The sequence below is a fragment of the Oryctolagus cuniculus genome, chromosome 7 (assembly GCF_964237555.1).
Source record: "Oryctolagus cuniculus chromosome 7, mOryCun1.1, whole genome shotgun sequence".
Lineage (NCBI taxonomy): Eukaryota > Metazoa > Chordata > Mammalia > Lagomorpha > Leporidae > Oryctolagus > Oryctolagus cuniculus.
Window position 1 is genome coordinate 85564639 of NC_091438.1, and position 17525 is coordinate 85582163.

At 49.9% G+C, this 17525-nt stretch overlaps 2 protein-coding genes across 2 annotated transcripts in view; one reads left to right on the plus strand and one right to left on the minus strand.

The window, feature by feature from the left end:
- Positions 1-815: 815 nt before the first annotated feature.
- On the minus strand, positions 816-3771 carry CCN1 (cellular communication network factor 1). The gene is made up of 5 exons (XM_002715884.5): positions 3466-3771; positions 2942-3155; positions 2239-2610; positions 1905-2113; positions 816-1779 (listed from the first exon to the last, which is right to left on the minus strand). The coding sequence occupies exons 1-5, from the start codon at positions 3526-3528 to the stop codon at positions 1477-1479; spliced, it is 1161 nt and encodes a 386-aa protein (XP_002715930.1). The 5' UTR covers positions 3529-3771; the 3' UTR covers positions 816-1476.
- A 2529-nt stretch (positions 3772-6300) lies between these two features.
- The window catches only part of DDAH1 (dimethylarginine dimethylaminohydrolase 1), a 293268-nt gene continuing 282043 nt past the window's right edge, over positions 6301-17525 (plus strand). Inside the window, exon 1 of the mRNA XM_051856303.2 lies at positions 6301-6357. The gene's annotated coding sequence lies outside the window, so the exon portion shown is untranslated. The remainder of the gene's footprint in view (positions 6358-17525) is intronic.

Below are 17525 nucleotides of genomic sequence, written 5' to 3' on the forward strand. Positions count from 1 at the left end.
TCAGGCCTTTGACCTTCGGGATAGCCAGCCCCATCTAACTGCTCCTTCCCCCATCAATATAATGTATATTTATAAAAAAGCAAGGGGAATGGGGTGGCTTGGTCCTCACGCTATTGGAAAAGTACTTGAAATTCCTCACATTCCTTTGCATTTAACAGCATGTTTACCTAATCACTGGCTTATTGGGATTAACACAAGTCATTGCTTCAAACTCATTAGTGAAAACAAACTGACTCCTATAGATTCCATCTGTTTTTTTCTGATCCCAGTCAAGGGTGAATTTTTAAGTAGTGCTTCTAATTTTGAGGAATGATATTAGAAAACCATAGTTATAAACAAGCAGTCTTTTATAATACATTTTCCAACCCCATCTCTTGTTGCTCCTGGATTTAGATTGTGCAGCCTAGAGCATGGACTGTTTTCATTGAAGGGTTTCCCCTCTACTGATGAGACATGCAGAACAACCTGGTGATTAAACTGGAAAATAATTCTGTGATGCCTATCTCAGAGTGATGGAGTGCCTTAGGCCTTGTTATTATAAAAATAAAGTAGTAATTTTTAAATCACAAATTTAGCTTCTAATTCCCTTGTGCTTCACACAAGGCCTATCTTCTATCCATGTTTTTAAGATAGATTACTACACTACTGCATATACAAAGAAACCATTGCCTTATTTTTATAGTTTACTGCTATATCTCAGACCCCTAAAACAGCTCCTGATGTATAGCAGGCACTCAATAATTTCTGTTTGCATGACTGAATATGTAAGTCACATGGATGCTGGACGGTCTCTAAAAATACTGAATGCCATACACTCAGATATTAGGTAAATATTTCTTTATTAAATGATTAATTCCATAAATAAATTCTTTTCACTGAATATAAAATTAAAATCATTTACAAATTATTCCAGTATTACATTTCCCCTCCCTCCCCAAAAGCTACATTTTGATAAATAAAAACATTCAATCTTAAAACACCTGATTTCTGTTTGCTGTGTAGAGTGCAGGTAGCTGCCTCTCGTGGCCACTCACAGAGTGTCACTTTCGGGAAGGGATGGAATGTCCTCCCCATTACTTCTGTCAAAGGACAAAGGAAGCCTTTCACTGTCCACCGCATCTTATTATCTCTTTTACAATTGTAGACAGGAGAGGAAAAGGGCCTAGAGAAAAATATGCTTAGCGAATAATTTACAAACAGAAAACAGAACGTCATTGACACCACAAGCTCCAAAATGAAGCAGTAATGTGTGCTCCAATACTATGAAGCAAAGGATTCTCCAGTCGCGGCTGCGTTACAGGCCATCTGCACCAGCGCGCTCGGCAGTTCTGAAACATCTTAGCACTACTCAAGAATGAGCAAGGCATCCCTTCTACGAGGAGTCCCTTCACCCACACCGCCCCCACCCACGTCTCCGTGACGCTGCCACTCTTCTCCCTCCTTTGTTCACCCTGACACTGGAAGCCCACGGAGCGCTTAGTCCCGAAATTTGTGAATGTCATTGAACAGCCTGTAGAAGGGAAAGGCGGCCTCGTTGGCATGCGGGCAGTTGAAGCTGCACCTGCAGGACTGAATCATCATGACGTTCTTGGAGAACGTCTCGCCGTCCTCACAGCGGAACCGCATCTTCACCGTCCTGGTCTGCTGGGGCATGCAGCACCGGCCGTCCACGCACGAGCCGCAGTACTTGGGCCGGTATTTCTTCACGCTCGAACACCCAGCGTAGGTGAACCTGACTGCTTCGGGAGACTTCTTGGTCTTGCTGCATTTCTTGCCCTTCTGTAACAAACAGGGGGGACGGGAAGTCAGGGGTGCTGGTTGCCTGGTTTGGAAAGGAGGGTCACATCCCACCCACCTGCCCCAGCCCAGCTTCCCAGGTCCCGGGGTAGGGTGGCGGGACTCACTTTCAGGCTGCTGTACATCGGCTGTCCACAAGGCCGCACTTCACAGATCCGGGTCTCTTTCACCAGGCGGCATTCGGAGTTGTCATTGGTAACCCGGGTGGAGATGCCGGTTCCACAAGTCTTTGAGCACTGGGACCATGAAGTGGTCTGAACGATACACTTCTGGCCGTGCAAAGGGTTGTATAGGATGCGAGGCTCCATGCCAAAAACTAGAGAGACAAACAAGAAGAGAGGGCGTCTCAGAGGCAAACCGACACAACGGGACTCACGCTCAGCTCTACAAAGCTTTGGCCCAGAAACGCATGCCCGGCCAGGGTCGGCAGCCCAGACTTACCAGGGAGCCTCTTCAGCGGGCCGCCTTTTCCCACGGCAATCAATTCGTTGTTTCTCGTTAACTCCACCTCAGAGGCGTCGAAGCCCAGCCCCTTGCCCAGGAGGTCGTCCAGCTCTTCCTGCTCGTCGTCCTCCGCGGGTTCCTTGACGTTGTCCTCGTCACAGACCCATTCCTCGCAGCACTGCCCGGCAACTTTGACCAGCCGGGGGTTGGGACAGCCCAAGTTGGGGAGAGACAGTTCCTGGGGACACAGCGGAATGCAGCCGACGGCGCCATCGATGCACGTACACTGGTGTTTACAGTTAGGCTGGAAACTCTCCCCGTTCTGGTAGATCCGGGAGTTGTATTCACAGGGTCGGCCTTCCGACTGAGCTGCAGAGAGAGAGACGGGGAGGGGATGAAGCAAAGAGCCGGAGGCATGGCCTCGAGCGCACACGCAGTTTTTGCTCTTGAACTTGGTTTATGGTAAAGTTCCCTGCAACTCCCGGGAGACTCCAGACCAGAACAATAAGTTAGTCAGGAATCACTTTTCCGTATGCGCTTTTTGCTGGGCTCAGACACACTGAATTGCATTCCAGACTGCTGAAATCATGTGCTTTTCTGCCAAGCTACCAACAACAAAGCATCACCATACATGGTCTCAGAATTACTAAACTTCGGGACTATGATTTTTTTTAAAGGGGCCAAACCACAAGCATCTTACCTCTGCAGATCCCCTTCAGAGCGGTGGGGCTGGCGCCGAAGTTGCATTCCAGCCCCTTGGTGTGGTCGCAGGGCTGCGTTTTGCTGCAGTCCTCGTTGAGTTGCTTGGCGCAGACCTTGCAACAGCCGCAGCCATCCCGGACCAACCCGACTCCCGGGGCGCACTTGGGCGCCTCCAGGGGGCAGTGGCAGACGGCGGGGCAGGTGGAGAGCGCCTGGAAGAAGAGGAAGAAACGCGTGAGACTCGGTGCGGGGTGCGGGAGAGAGGAGCGCAGCCGCCCGCGGGAAGGACCGGGGGTCTCTCACTCGGTCGACGAGGAGCGCCTCTGATTCCGGCCAGCCCGGCGGCTGCGCCCAGCAGGAGGACCCCCGGACACGTCTCAGGGAGAGTAAAGCAGCAGCTACCTCCCAAGCGCCCCCTTAACTTTTTCAGCTTGGCTTTTCCTACCGCGGGGCCATCTGGGGAGTGGGGACGGGGCTGGAGCGCGGTCGGGTAGGCAGTGGCCAAAGAAGAGTCCAACTCACCAGCCTGGTCAAGTGGAGAAGGGTGACGGCGCAGGCGAGCGCCCTGGCGGTGCGGGAGCTCATTGTGGCGCGCAGGAGGAGCCGGGGTAAGCGCGGCGGCGGAGACGCCAACAACCTGGGGCGCAGCAGACAGGCCCGGCGCGGCGGGGTCGCGGCGGGCAGGGAGGCGAGGGCCGGGGCAGCAGGCGAGCAGTCAGGCTGCGGGCGTCTTTCTCTCGGGGTCCTTGCCGAAGAGGAGCAGAGGTAGCGGGCACTACTCCGAGGCGATCTCGCTCGCGGTCTGCCCAGGCGCCGGGAGCCCGCCTTTTATATGGGCCCGCGGAGGCGCCGCGTGTTGCAGTGACGTCGGCGCTGTCTGCGCGTTCCAGAATTCTCAAACATCTCAGGAATGCTGGTTGGCGCGGGCTGCTGCCAAGCGCCTCCCCTGGCTCCATTGCACCTTTTTTTTTTTTTTTTTTTTTTGGTCTCCGACCCATCAAGAAAACAGTCCGTTTTTCCACTTTACATACCGACTTCCACTGGGGAGGGCTCTTTGGGGGCATGATGGTGGTGATGGGTGTGGAAGGGTGTTGGAGGGGCCGAGGGGACGAGTTCAGAACTTTGCCCGGACTGGGAGGGTGGGAGGACCTGAGAGGGAGGAACAAAAGTGGTTTTGTTTGGTGATGCCGAGTTGACCGGGCAGCCACGGAAGCCCTCGGCCGAAAAAGCAGAGAGCTGTTTGCTTGTTTACAGCGAAGGTGAGAGTCAAGTTATCTATTGAGAGAGTCCGACGGGGATGGGGAGTGCTCCTGGGAGCCAGGAATCTATTTGTGGACTTCAAAGAGGCACGCTCGGATCAAATCCCGAAGCCTTGGCATGATGTTCATTAGCTAAGTGAAGTGTATTGCAAATTAACACCTGCAGCAGCATTTATGAATGAGAAGCGAGGGGTGGGGGTGGGGAATCGACTTCCCCCCACAGTCTGGCACATGCTCAGGCAGAGGTTCCCCCCCTCCCCCGCCTCCACCCCGTTTTTGGTATGTTGTTTGTTTTTGGAGGTTCCCGCTTTAGTTCCAGCCCACTGCCTGGGTTGGAAGTCCGAGAGGAAACGAACACAGGGAGTTCTCTGGGAGGCCGGCTTCCTCGCGGATGCGGGAGACCGGGTAAGCCCTCCAGGCCTCCCTCGGCGGGCAGGAGGCAGGAGGCGAGTTTCACCAAGCAGCCAGCCAGCCGACGGAGGGGACCACCGGGGAGTGATCTGGCCTGAAATCTTCACCTGCAAATCCTTCCTGCAAGGTCAACCCAGATTCCAGCGGTAGCGCTGTGCCCCTCGCTTCGCTGAGAAGTTCTGCGGGGGTTTGTAGCTCTTTTTCTTGGCACCGCTGGGAAGCCGCCCTTTTCCAGTGAGCCGCCAATATCCTCTCCAGGTACAGAGAAGAGATGTAGGATGTACAGGATTCCCTAATCAAAACGCTGGCAAATTGTAATGTCCGGTTCCACCTGCTGCACACACAGAAGACCCACAAGAGGGCAATTTACGTTGACATCATTACTGTTAGTGTGAATGTTGCAAAACCAATCTTCTTAGGTACTTTTAATAAGACACACGGAAGTCACCATTACGAGGCTGTGTTTTCCATAAGTTCTGGGATAGCCTCTCTTTTTCCTCTTAATTTTGCAGCCTTGCTTAAGAAGGCCTCCAGTGCCTGGCTTTTCTGTGAATGATTGATAAGCAGCATGAATGAGACGCATTGGAAAGAAAACACACTCCAATGGAGAGAACTGTTGCAGCAGAGAGTTAGGTTTCATTCATTCAGAAGTATGCTTTCCTAAGTCTAAGAGGCATCTGCCAGAGGGAGGCTGAGGCTGGGGGAACGTCTCAAGACAATGTGTTCTGCAAATAGTGAGGCCGGGCTAGGCCCCGCACACCACACAGGCCAATTCATCAGTGACTATTTGGAAAATATTCTCTTCCTGTCTCAGCGTTTCATCATTGTTTCTCTCTAAAGAGGTGCCTGGGGAGGGTGGGGGAGGGGCTAAGGGCAGTCCTGGGTGGGAGGAGGCGGTGGGGAGAATGGAGAGGACCGTTCCTGGCTTCTGTTGTGGCGTCTTTTCTATTTGACTTCATGGTTGTAAGTATTTCCAGATGGTGAATCAGACACCAGACGTAACAATATTTCCATATTTGGGTATAGCAGTAGCCTGCGTTTTTAACATTTTTCTGCCTCTGTTATCCAACCACAAAGCATTCTTGACAGCTTCAAATGTTGTTAAATTTAGACTTAACTTCTGTTCCCAGAGCAGGAAATTCTTTGGAATTCCTTGTTTTTCACGCAATCTTTCTATCACGCTTTAAAATAAAATTGCAGTGGATGATCCAACTGGCCATATCTACGTTGTTCCTTTATTGGGGGGAGGGGGGTACGGCCAAGGGATCCAGGCCGCTGCACCTCTCTCCGCGAATGCCATTCCAGAGATTCTTTTAACAATCAGATTAAAGTTTTCCAACAAGGGTCTGTGGGTTTGTTTCTGGACTTCAATTGGGGGATCTCGGAGGAGGATGAGTTGGCCCCAGAGAAGAGAATCGTGCCTTCTGCGGCCCATTTAAAGCCGCAGCTGCGTGGTGGCAGGGGGTGGGAGGCTAGAGCCACAGGGCCAGGAGGTGGGGGAGCGGGAGAGAGTGCAGTAACCTTGGTGCACAGCTTTTCCGTTCCCACAGACCGCGTCCCGGTGCGCCTGCTAACCAACGACGGCCTCAGGCGGGAGCAACGGCGTCCCCCCCCCCCTCTCGCGACCAGCCCAGGGACGGTCCGGAAACCCTAGACGTCCCGTCGCCTTCTCACCTCCTCGGCTGAGAGCTACAGATCAGTTCACGTTGATGGATAGGCGGAGGAAAGGTACAAATGTTTAAGGGTAAGTGCTGATTCGGGTGCTAATTCTGCACGGCTCCCTGGCTCGCGTTCCCCTCTCCCGCCCACCACGGGCCACCCTGTTTCCCTGGGCTGCAAGCCCCGGAGAAGGGTCTTGCTCCTGGCTTAGGGCTGAGCAATTGGGGTGGGGGGGGGGTCTTCCACCCGTTGCTGCCCCCGAATTTTAGGTTACCTAAAGAACGGCTCACCATCTGGCTGCAACTGAGAATAGCAACCCTGAACCTAGCCACCACGCTGGTATCCTAGCCCTAGACACGCGCGCGTCGCAATCACCTGGAGGGCTGTTTAAGGGACTGACTGCCGGGCCGCAGCTCGAGTTTCCGATCAGTTACTTTTCTAACAAGTCCCTAGGTTATGGTGATGTTGCTGGTCCTTGAAGCACACCCTGGGAACCTCTGCCCTGGGCGACAGCAGAGACTGTAGGGACTGTGTGCGTGTGTGTCCGTCCATAGACAGATACTTGCCTGTGAAACTTGCCAGTCTACAACTCCTCTTTGATCGCCACCTTCATGAATGGCACAATGTAAGATGTCCGCAAAGGGCTAGTTTTGATGGGCGCCCTCACAAACATCCCCGATTTGTCTCCTCCATCCTTCCCCTACCCTCTCCTCCCCTGGCATGATCGTCAAGGAGAGCCAGAGGTGGCCGGAATTACGGTGGGGGCGGCGGCGGGAACTGCGTGGCAGACGCGCGGGTAGGGCCTCGGGCGGCCCCGGGACCCCTGCGGAGACCCGGAGCAGGGTCCGCGAGGCTGGAGGGCCCGGAGACGCGCCCGGCCGCCTGCTGCCGCCGCCCCCTGCCGGCCGGCGGCCCACGCGCCTCCTCCCCGCCGTTGCCAGGACGCGAGGTTTCCGGCGGCTCGCGGCGCTGGACGTTTCCAGCCCCGGCCCATATTTGGTGAAAGTCTTTCAAGACTCCGTCATCCAACTCTGGGGGGCGGCGGCGGCGACGGCGGCGGCGGCCTGGGAGTGGGCTGGGCCACCGCGCGGCCACTGCGTTCCTGAAAAGTACGCCTCGGCTGCCCGCGCCCAGGCCTCCGGCAGCGCGGGACCCGACGCGGGGCGGGCGAGGGCGGCGGAGAGCACGTCGGCCCCATCCCGCCGTGCGCCCCGCCGAGCGCCCGGGGCCTCCCCGCGCTGCGTGGGAGGCTGGCGCGGAGGGCGCCGCGGCCCGATTGTGTCACTTTTCCCGTCCACCCCCTGCTGACTCCCAGCGGGGCGGCGAGCGGCCGCGCCGTGCCAAACCTAAAGGGCCCGCCCGTGGCTGGAGTGTGGGGGCGTGTGTCAGGGTGGCGGCGGCCCAGACGCCCGGCGCCCCCGGGAGCGGGAACTTGGAATTGACACTGGGGGAAGAGCCCCGAGGGCCTGGGTTCCTTTAGGACACGTGCTGGAACTCTCTCGCGGCTCCTCCTGGTCTCACACAACTCTTCCCTCTCTTCCTTCTCAGGAAGTTCCGTGGGGAGGCTGCGGGAGCGGGGGATAGGAAGCGGGCTCTGCTCTCCACCAGCCTGTGGCCCTGAGTCGGCCAGTCCTCCTCTCTGTGTCCCGAGCTTCATCAGTAGATGGGTTAGGAGGCAGCAGCAGGTGGTAAAACCTGAGTAATCCCTTTTCGAGGCTGAATCCCCTCCTAACGGCGACAGAAACAAACATGTAGGGCTCACCGTATAGCAGGCACCTTTGTGAATGTTCCCTGTATATTATTTAAATATCCAGAGTTCCATTGAGGCAGGTCCTCTTCTAATGCCATTGTCTAGCTAGGCACAGAAGATAGGCAGAGAGCCAAAAGTCACTCACCTGGAGGGTAGCAGAACTGGAATTGGACCCAAGCATCTTGGTGTAAACAGGGCTTAGAATTAACCACTGGGTTACACTGCCTACCTCAGTCGTTCTGGCTTATCCCCTCTCCTGGAATTTTAATCTTTATTTAACGGTATCCTGGCTTACCCAGAAGGTCTAGAAGGAATGCATCAGACAGAAAAATAAAAAGTTGCTAAATTAACTGCAGCTGTGCCAGTCCCTGAGCATTGCCTAATGCACTGGCTCTTCCGGGGCGGTGGGGAGGGGGGGGGGGGGGGGGAGTTGCGGTTGACAGAAAAAGCCTTAATACAAATAAGTTTATAAAAGGGGGCGGAGGGGGGAGCTGGCGCTCTGGCTTGCCAGGTAAAGCCTGCGAGGTCAGAATCCCATAGGCACCTGTTGGAGTCCTGGCTGCTCCACTTCTGATCCAGCTCCCTGCAGTGTGCTTGGGAAGGTGGCTGTTTTGACCTTTTGGGGAGTGAACCAGCAGATGGAAGGTCGCCCCCCCCATCCTCTCCTCTTTCTCCCCCTGTTTCTCTGTTAACTGTGTCAAATAAAAATAAATAAATGAAATGGACTTTTGGGCACCATGGCAGACTGGTAAGGAACATAGTTAGCACCTTGGGCCTATTCTGGCACCTCCTAAGACACATTGATCAGGCAGTCCGGGCTTCTGGAGTAAAGGTTGACCTGATGGGAGCATTTGTCACTGAGATAGATTTTTCAGCGTCACTTACTTGACAGTTAATCAGTCTCAGTGTCTCTTGTGGACCGTCTGCTTATAACCTGTTTTTACAATGACCTGTGTATTCAAGGACAGATTATCTTCTCTGAATCCCAGATTTATTCAGAGCTGGTGAGGTATCGTTGTACCATATGGGGCAGTGGTGATGTAATGAGGACCTTCACAGTGAATTTCCTGTAGAGGACTCTAGGGTGTGTTGCAGGAACAAGTACACAGTGCTGTGTGGACACCGTAGCCTGAGGAGTTAGGCTGGCACAACCCATCTGGGTCTGAAGGGATGAGCAAGAGTTTGAACAGGGAAGGACGTTTGACACAGAGGGAGCAGAGCCTCAACCAAGCTTGAAGACAATGTAGTACTGAGCCATAGACTCCTTTGGAGAGTTGGAGAGAGGTCGGCTGGACCTTCTGCGATTGGGACTTATGCTATAGACAGTGGTGAATCATGTGAGAGCTTTGCCTTGGCTTTCCCATCTATAAAGCAATGGGATTGTTCCAGCTCAGGGGAAACACATTCAAGTGCCTGCAGGATTCAACCAGGTTAACAAAATGCCATGCCTGAGGATCAGTGTCACTTGATACTTGGCCTTGGCTTTGGGAATCATGGGGACAGTGGGGACAGTCTATGGGAGGCTAACTGCTTGCTGGCTAAAAACATAGGCTCAGTGTTTGCCTGTGTTCTCATTTTTGAAAGCAATACAGACATCTGGATTGTTATGCAAAACTTTCGCATTTCAAAAATCTTGGCAATTAATTAAAATTAATTAATCCTAGGCAAACCAAAGAAGACAATGTCTGGGTACCAGCTATGAACTCCAGATGGAATGCCTAAGCACCTATCCTGCTCTGGCATTGTGTAACTTCCTGTCACCCATGAAATTTTGGGGAACAGCACCCTGGTCTCCACGTAACTGTCAGGTTGACCAGACTTTGTTTATGAATCAAGCCTTCCACTTAGCTCTTGGTTGTAGGAACTTGTGCTCCACCAACAAAATTGGAGTATGTGGCTCTCTTTTTCTACTTTATCCACCCTCTAAACACTATTTAGTCTCCCCTGAATTAGTGTGGTAAGCAGCTGGCCTTGCCTTGGCAGCACAATAGGAAACACTTTTTTTTTTAAGGGCACTGGAATCCAGTGGGAACTATATCTGTTTATTTCCTCTACCTGGCATCTGTCCGCAGGAAGCCAGTAGTTTCTGTCCCCCTTACTTTACAGACCTTCTTGTTTCATGCTAACACAGAAACATTTCACTGGGAAGGACAGGAAGGCACCTCTCCTGCTCCACCTTGCAATCCATCTTCTAGAGATGATTAAGTAATATGAAATATAGTAACTATAAGTCACTATGACATGGGCTTCCTCTAAGTTTGGGGAATCAAGAATTAACCTCTACCCCTTGTGTTTCATTTCTGGAGATACCTGTGTCTTCACTGCCCTTGGAAAAGCCATACTTTCTGTATTCAGAATTTAGAAAGGATTTGACTTGGGCACATTATGTAAGCACACATCTAGATCCTACAGAGATATTGAAACCATTTATTCATGCCAGATTTTTTTCAGGTCCTAAGGATTTAATGCTAGCAGTTGGGGAGATTATGTGAAATAAGACAAGCTCAATGCTTGGTGTGATGCTTAGCACATGGTAAGTGCTTAACAAATTATAATTATCCCACTCCTAAGCACCACCACTACCTTCACTTTTACTACAACTAGCATAGAATGAGGTAGCTTGTCCTCTAAAGAACATTGTCTATTTTTTAGATAACATGAACTCCAGTTATAAAATCAGTAAAATTATTTGATATATGATATATAGACAACATGATTAAAAAGATTCATTCAGCCCAGGGTTCTGGCCTGTACTAGGGCACCAATGATTATCGAAGAAAGCATGCAAATGGGCTGGCCTGTTATGGCATTGTGATTTGGCCTACAGGCAGTGGAGAGCCCAGGTTTTGCCTTGGTTTCCTAATCTGTAAAATAATAGGATTACCCAGCTCAGAGTCAGGCTTGGGGACCAGCTGGGTAAAACAAACAACAAAATGCCATACCTGGTGATCACTGCTGGCTGATACTTCGCCTCTGAATTCGGGAGCTGTAGAGTAGTTGGGACCATCTGTAGGGCCTAGGTGTTGCCTGACTTGTTCTAAGTGGTAAGTACGCATCATTTCACCTGATACCTAAAATCTGACAGCACAGTTTATTTCCACTTAAAAAACTGAGAAAACTGAGGCTTATCTAGAAATCAGTACAAGGGGCAAGACACAGGGCTGTTAAGGTTGAGCAGAGTGTCTGTTTCCAAGACCATTCTTTCTAGGAAGAATGTAGCATGTGCCCTTCATGAAATCTACCTTAAAGATTAGGAATTTGCCTGGAACTTCCTGACTTACCCTTAAGGACTGACTGTGAATCTGTCACTTAGATGTTTTTCTAGATGTGTCTCCAGCTGATTTGTGGAACCCAGTTTCTCTCTCTCTCTCTCTCTTTCTTTGACACGTAGAGTTAAGACAGTGAGAGAGACAGAGGGAAAGGTCTTCCTTCCGATAGTTCACCCCCCAAATGGCTGCTACGGCCAGCGTTGCGCCGATCCAAAGCCAGGAGCTTCTTCTTGGTCTCCCATGTGGGTACAGCGACCCAAGCACTTGGGCCATCCTCCACTGCCTTCTTGGGCCACAGCAGAGAACTGGACTGGAAGAGGAGCAACCGGGACTAGAACCCGGTGCCCATATGGGGTGCTGGCTCCGCAGGCGGAGGATTAACCGGGTGAGCCACAGTGCTAGCCCCAGGACCCCAGTTTCTTAATGAGATTCGAATAATGAATGAGTTAAATAAGACAAGAAAAAAAAAAGGGATTCCTTCCTTAAGACTGTTGCCTGAACTTGCATCTGTTTCCTCTGAAAAAAAGGGAGAGGGATGTGTCAGAACAGCAGAGGAACTTCTCAGAGATTGAGAGATACTTCTACTGTAACTTAGTCATCACCATCGATTTTGTTACCCGAGGCAGATTGTGTTGCCACCTCCCACAACCTGTGGTCACTTTCCCAACAGAGGTACTGAGCACAGAACCCTGCAGCCACCCACCAAACATGCCTTGCCTGCCCTTACCCACAGTGGCCCTGAGCCTTAGATGTGCAGTGGGTAGGGCATGCCCAGGGTGATGGCTCGAACAGAATGCATAGAGCACTTTGAGACCAGCCCCAGGTATTTCTCTGAAATCTTTTACCCCACCTCCTTTGATTAGGTTTTAGCTTTCTTTAAACAAACAACAACCAAAAAAAGGGATGTTTATAAACAGTTAATTCTTAAAGGACAAAGATAATGTGTGTTCAATGCTTGAACTATCTGAGACTCTGAAATGCTGTTAGGGGAATTATAAGTTGTAAAATATACCAGGATAGTAAAGCATTGCAGAACTAGAAGATGCATGACTCAGTTCAGTCTCATAAACATGATATGCAGGGCAGGCTTCCCGCTAGGTAGCAATGTGGAGAGGATGAATGTCTGGACTGTGTGTTGTGGCTCTCACGGCCTAGGGAAGATGCAGACGCTCACACGGATAACACGATGCAGTTCATCCATGCTCCAGGACCAGAACAGCCAAATTGCTCTGAGAGTGCAGACCAGGGATGTCCAGCTCTGAGTTTAGATGTGAGGCCTTGCTTGATTTATTGCTTTTAATGAATGAAAGGGAATTATTCCCTCATATACATGTTCCCTTTGGAGTTGGTGACTGAAAAGAACATGTGCTGCTGATTCATGAGAGATTACAAAACACTTGAGAGGGAGTAGCTTTGGGTGAGTCTCTGCCATGGCTTGAAAAGGATGTGGCTCCCAAATCCACACAGATAGTTAAGAGAGCTCAAACTTATTTTTATTATGGTATTCAGGATATAGGCCTGCTATGAAATCCTCAGATCAGCCATGCCCTTGGAAGGTGGTTCTCTTGAGAGGGTTACTTATAAAAGCTGTCTTGTGCTGAGCCTCTCTTTGCTTCCTGGCTTGTCACATAGAATTTCTCCACACACACTCTACCATTGGCATTCTTCATCTAACCAATGAAACCTGCCTGATCTTGGACTAAGAAGCTCCAAAACTGTTAACCAAAATAAACTTCTTTCCTTCTCTAGAATCCTGTCTCAGGTAATTAGTTACAGTGTTCAGGAAATTGGAATCAAGGGTGGGATTGTTACTATTTCTTAAAATGTGATGGCAGCTTTGAAAGTGTCTGGCTTGGGGCTGGCACTGTGGTGTAGCGGATAAAGCTGCCACCTGCAGTACCGGCATCCCATATGCACACTGGTTCGAGTCCTAGCTGCTCCACTTCCAATCCAACTCTCTGCTATGGGCTGTGAAAGCAGTAGAAGATGGCCCAAGTCCTTGAGCTCCTGTACCCACCTGGGAGACCTGGAAGAAGCTCCTGGCTCCTGGCTTCGGATTGAAGCAGCTCCAGCCATTGTGGCCATCTGGGGAGTGAACCAGCGGATGGAAGACCTCCTTTTCTCTCTCTCTCTCTCTCTCTCTCTCTCTCTGCCTCTCCTTCTTTCTCTGTGTAACTCTGACTTTCAAATAAATAAATAAATTTTTTAAAAAAGAAAGTGTTTGGCTGGCAGAAGTTAGGGTTGTTGGTAGGACCTGGCTAGAGCAATTTAGGATGTTGTGAGCAGGGCATTATGGGCAATTCTAGTGAGGCTTAGAAGACCAGAAAGCTGATAGGGATGTGGACAGTAAAGACCATACCAGCGAGGTTTCAAATGGAAATGAGGATTCTGTTTGGATTTGGACTAAAGCCTTGTTACATGGTAGCAAAGTACCAGATTGTATTGGGTCCCTGTCTTGAGACTTTCTGGAAGGGTGAACTTAAAGGTGGTGGACTAGTTTATTTGGTAGAGGAGATTTCAAAGCAAGAAAGCATTCAGGTTGTACCATGGGTGTTATTGGCTACAGTTAGTACACTTTACAGTGAGACTCAGGAGCAAAATGCAGCGGAGTAGAAAGGTTTGGAAAACTCAGACAAGGAAGGAAGTTCATTCAGAACAGAAAAGTGAAGTGGAGAAACCATTTACTAAAGAGATCATCTTAGATAAAATGGAGCCAGGTGCAAGTAGGCAAAACAATGAGAGAAAAGACTCCAAAAGGCATTTCAGAGATCTTTGGGGTTGGTCCTCCCATCACAGGTCCAGAGGTCTGGAAGAACAAAATTGTTTTGTGAACTCCAAGAGCACTTTCAGTGAGCTTACCCAAGAAAGACGTCCTGAGGCTTCATTTCCCTGTATTCAGCTGGTGAAGCATGCCAGGACCTTGGTGATGTAGTCTACATGCTGAGATCAAATATTTGTCTTTCACCAACCTTTTAAAGGAAAGCCTGGGAGGCCTGGCAGAGTTGTGTTGCAGGGCTGGAGCCCCTGTGTAGAGTCCATAATAGGATGATGCTAGTGAAACTGTGAGAATGAAGCTGCAATGAAGAAAGGTAGGGGCACCAGCAATTCCAAATGCTCTTTCCCCCCTCCTCCCCACCCAGGAACAGTGCAGGTGGTATAAGCCTTGTAAAGCCAGAAACATGAGTATACAGCTGCAGAGTCACAGTGTGGGTTGAGGCCAACAGAGCCATGGAGGCATGGAAGCCCTCATCTGCATTTCAAAGACTGCCTCAGATAATCTGCAGTCCTGGAAGAGACCTGTTGCAGGGGCAGATTCATTGAAGAGACCCCCCACCCCCCGCCACCACTAGGACAGTCCCAAGTGGAAATGTGGGGTTGGCATTGCTGCAGAGAATCTGCACCAGGGCGAAGTTTAACACAGTTGTAGAGATGAGAATCCAGCCCTTGAGAGTTGCAGCATGGGGCCTCGGGGGCTTGCCCACCGCTGTTCCCCAGATGCCAGATATGGAGCTTTAGAATTTAATGTTTTCCCTGCTTGTTTGTAACCTGTCCAATTAACCCATTTTAATCTTTGTCCAATTATCTGTTTTACTTGTCTGTTACCCCTTTTTAAGATGGAAATTTGTGCCCTGTGCCTGTCCTGCCATTGTATCTTGGAAGTATGAACTTGGTTTCAATTTTTCAGAGGCTCATAGTTAAGGGAGTTTGCCTTGGATCTCAGAAAAGACTTGGGACTTTTGAATTAATGTTGGACTAAGTTAAAACTCCGGCACTGTTGGAAATGGAACCACTATATATTGTCTGTCAGAGGACACGGGTTTAAGAGTGGCAGGGGTGGAAAGGTATGGTTTGAATAGGATGTAGCACCTGAGCTCATGTAGACAGTTAAGGGGATGCAAACTTAATACAATTATGGTGCTTAGGAGGGGGGTCTGGTGGAAGGTTTTCAGGGGCAGACCTTGGGAGGTATTTCTCATGAGAGATTTGGTGACAAAAGACAAATTGAACCTAGCCTGTCTGTCTACTTCTTGGATTAACATGAGATCCTTCCTCCACGTGCTACACCATATGCCTTCTCCAGCCTCAAAAAACGGCTGAGTCAGTGGGGCCTCCTGGTGTTGTACTGAGAACTTCCAATATTGTGAGCCAGAATAAACTTCTTTCCTTCTGAAGTAGCCTGTGTCGGGTATTTAGTTATAATGATGAAAAGCTAACTCTTGCAGCCTCTTAAAGGGCATTAAGGGGGCCCATGCTGTGGCTTGGAAGGCTAAGCCTCTGTCTGTGGTGCCAGCATCCCATTCAGACATTGGTTCGAGTCCTGGCTGCTCCGCTTCCAATCCAGCTCCCTGCTAATGTGCCTGAGAAAGCAATGGAAGATGGCAAAAGTCCTTGGACTCTTGCCACCCATGTGGGAGACCTGGAGGAAGCTTCTGGCTCCTGGCTACAGCCTGGCCCAGCCCTAGTCACTGTAGCCATTCGGGGAGTGAGCCAGTGGATGGAAGATCTCTCTCTCTCTCTCTCTCTCTCTCTCTGTGTGTGTGTGTGTGTCTCTCTCCTTCTCTCTGTATATCTCTGCCTTTCAAATAAATAAATAAACCTTAAAAAAGAGAGAGAGAGCAATAAGTACAGATGAGACTAAAACTTTGGGTGCTGTTGGAAATTTCTACCACTATGGACCCCTCTTTCTAAGGGGGAAAGGAAGAGAAATAACATTGACAGAGCCCTGCAATGAGCTTTTGACATCTGAGCTTAGGAAATGGAGAGTGAGAGAAGTTAAGCAACTGGCTCAAGTTTAGGCAGTTAGAATGGGACCAAATGAGAGTGCTAACTCACACCTGACTGATTCCAAGGTCTGATTCCTTTCTGTTTTCTGTGATACTATCCTAACTTACTGAGTTTCCATTCCCTTTGTGTTTGCTGTTTTCCTATTTTCTATTTTTTTAAAAGATTGATTTATTTATTTGAAAGGCAGAGTTACGGAGTGGCAGAGGAGAGGCAGAGAGAGGTCTTCCATCTGCTGGTTCACCCCCCAAATGTCTGCAACAGCCAGAGCTGCACTGATCAGGTGAGTGCAGAGGCCCAAGCACAGGGCCATCCTCTACTGCTTTCGCAGTCCATAGCAGAGAGCTGAATAGAAAGTGGAGCAGCCAGGAATCAAACTGGTGCTGAAATGGGATGCCGGCACTGCAGGCAGCACCTTTACCTGCTATGCCTTTTGTTGTCACCAGCACCTCAGCACCTTGTCTTTATGGACCCAGCCCTTCAAACCTTTCCTTGGCACTTTTATATACATTGATGAAGTCTTTGAGCCACTGGTGACTCTTTAACTTCTAGAAGGTGGTGTAAATTAGAGTGAATGGGATCATTACCATCATGTCAACATCATCAACACCATCATTATAATCAGAGAACAGCCTGTATCTACACTTGATTCTTTGGGAGACTCTCTGTAAGGTGATTTAGATACATAGTATCTCTGTTTTCCAGGGACAAATGACAGGTTCCAGAGGATGTAGTGGAGTAAATTAGAAATAACAAAGGAGGCATGATTTAGGGGATTTTGTGTTTGAAAGATAGATGGGAGGTGCATGACAGCCTAAGGTTGCACTGGAGCACTGTGTTGGAACCTGGAAACCTGCTTCAAGAAGGAAGGCAGGTGGCTATATGAAGAGGGTATTGGACAAATGTCCTCAGTTGTGTGTGTGTGTGTGTGTGTGTGTGTATGTGTTGTTTGGAGGAGATAAGGATGGTAGGTATGGAGAATAAGCAAGGGGGTAAGGGTTCAGGAAGAAAAATAGAAATTATCGGGTACTTGGGTACTTGGGAGCTCTTTTTAGAGGCTTTGAGGCTGTGTTGGAAGAGGCTGTAGCATCACATCAGATTGGCCATTTAATCTCATTGGCCCTCAGTCTCTTTAGTGATAAGCAAGGATAATATAATCTCACAGAATTATTGACAAGATGGGATGACATCATGTTACGAGTCAACTCTTTAGAAACCGGGATGCACCATACAAATGTTTGTGATCAGTGTCAGCTTGGGATCTATGTTTCAGCCTGAAGCTTCTACAGAGCCTTTGGGAGGGGACAGGAATGTCTAGTGAGAAACAGAGAAAGCCAACAGTCAGTTGAGGATAGGGCATGATAAGTGAGAATAAACAACCAGGTTCAGCAAGAGTGAGGTTGTGGGTATCAGGAGAAGCTAAGAACAGAAGTAAACCATGACATTCCCATG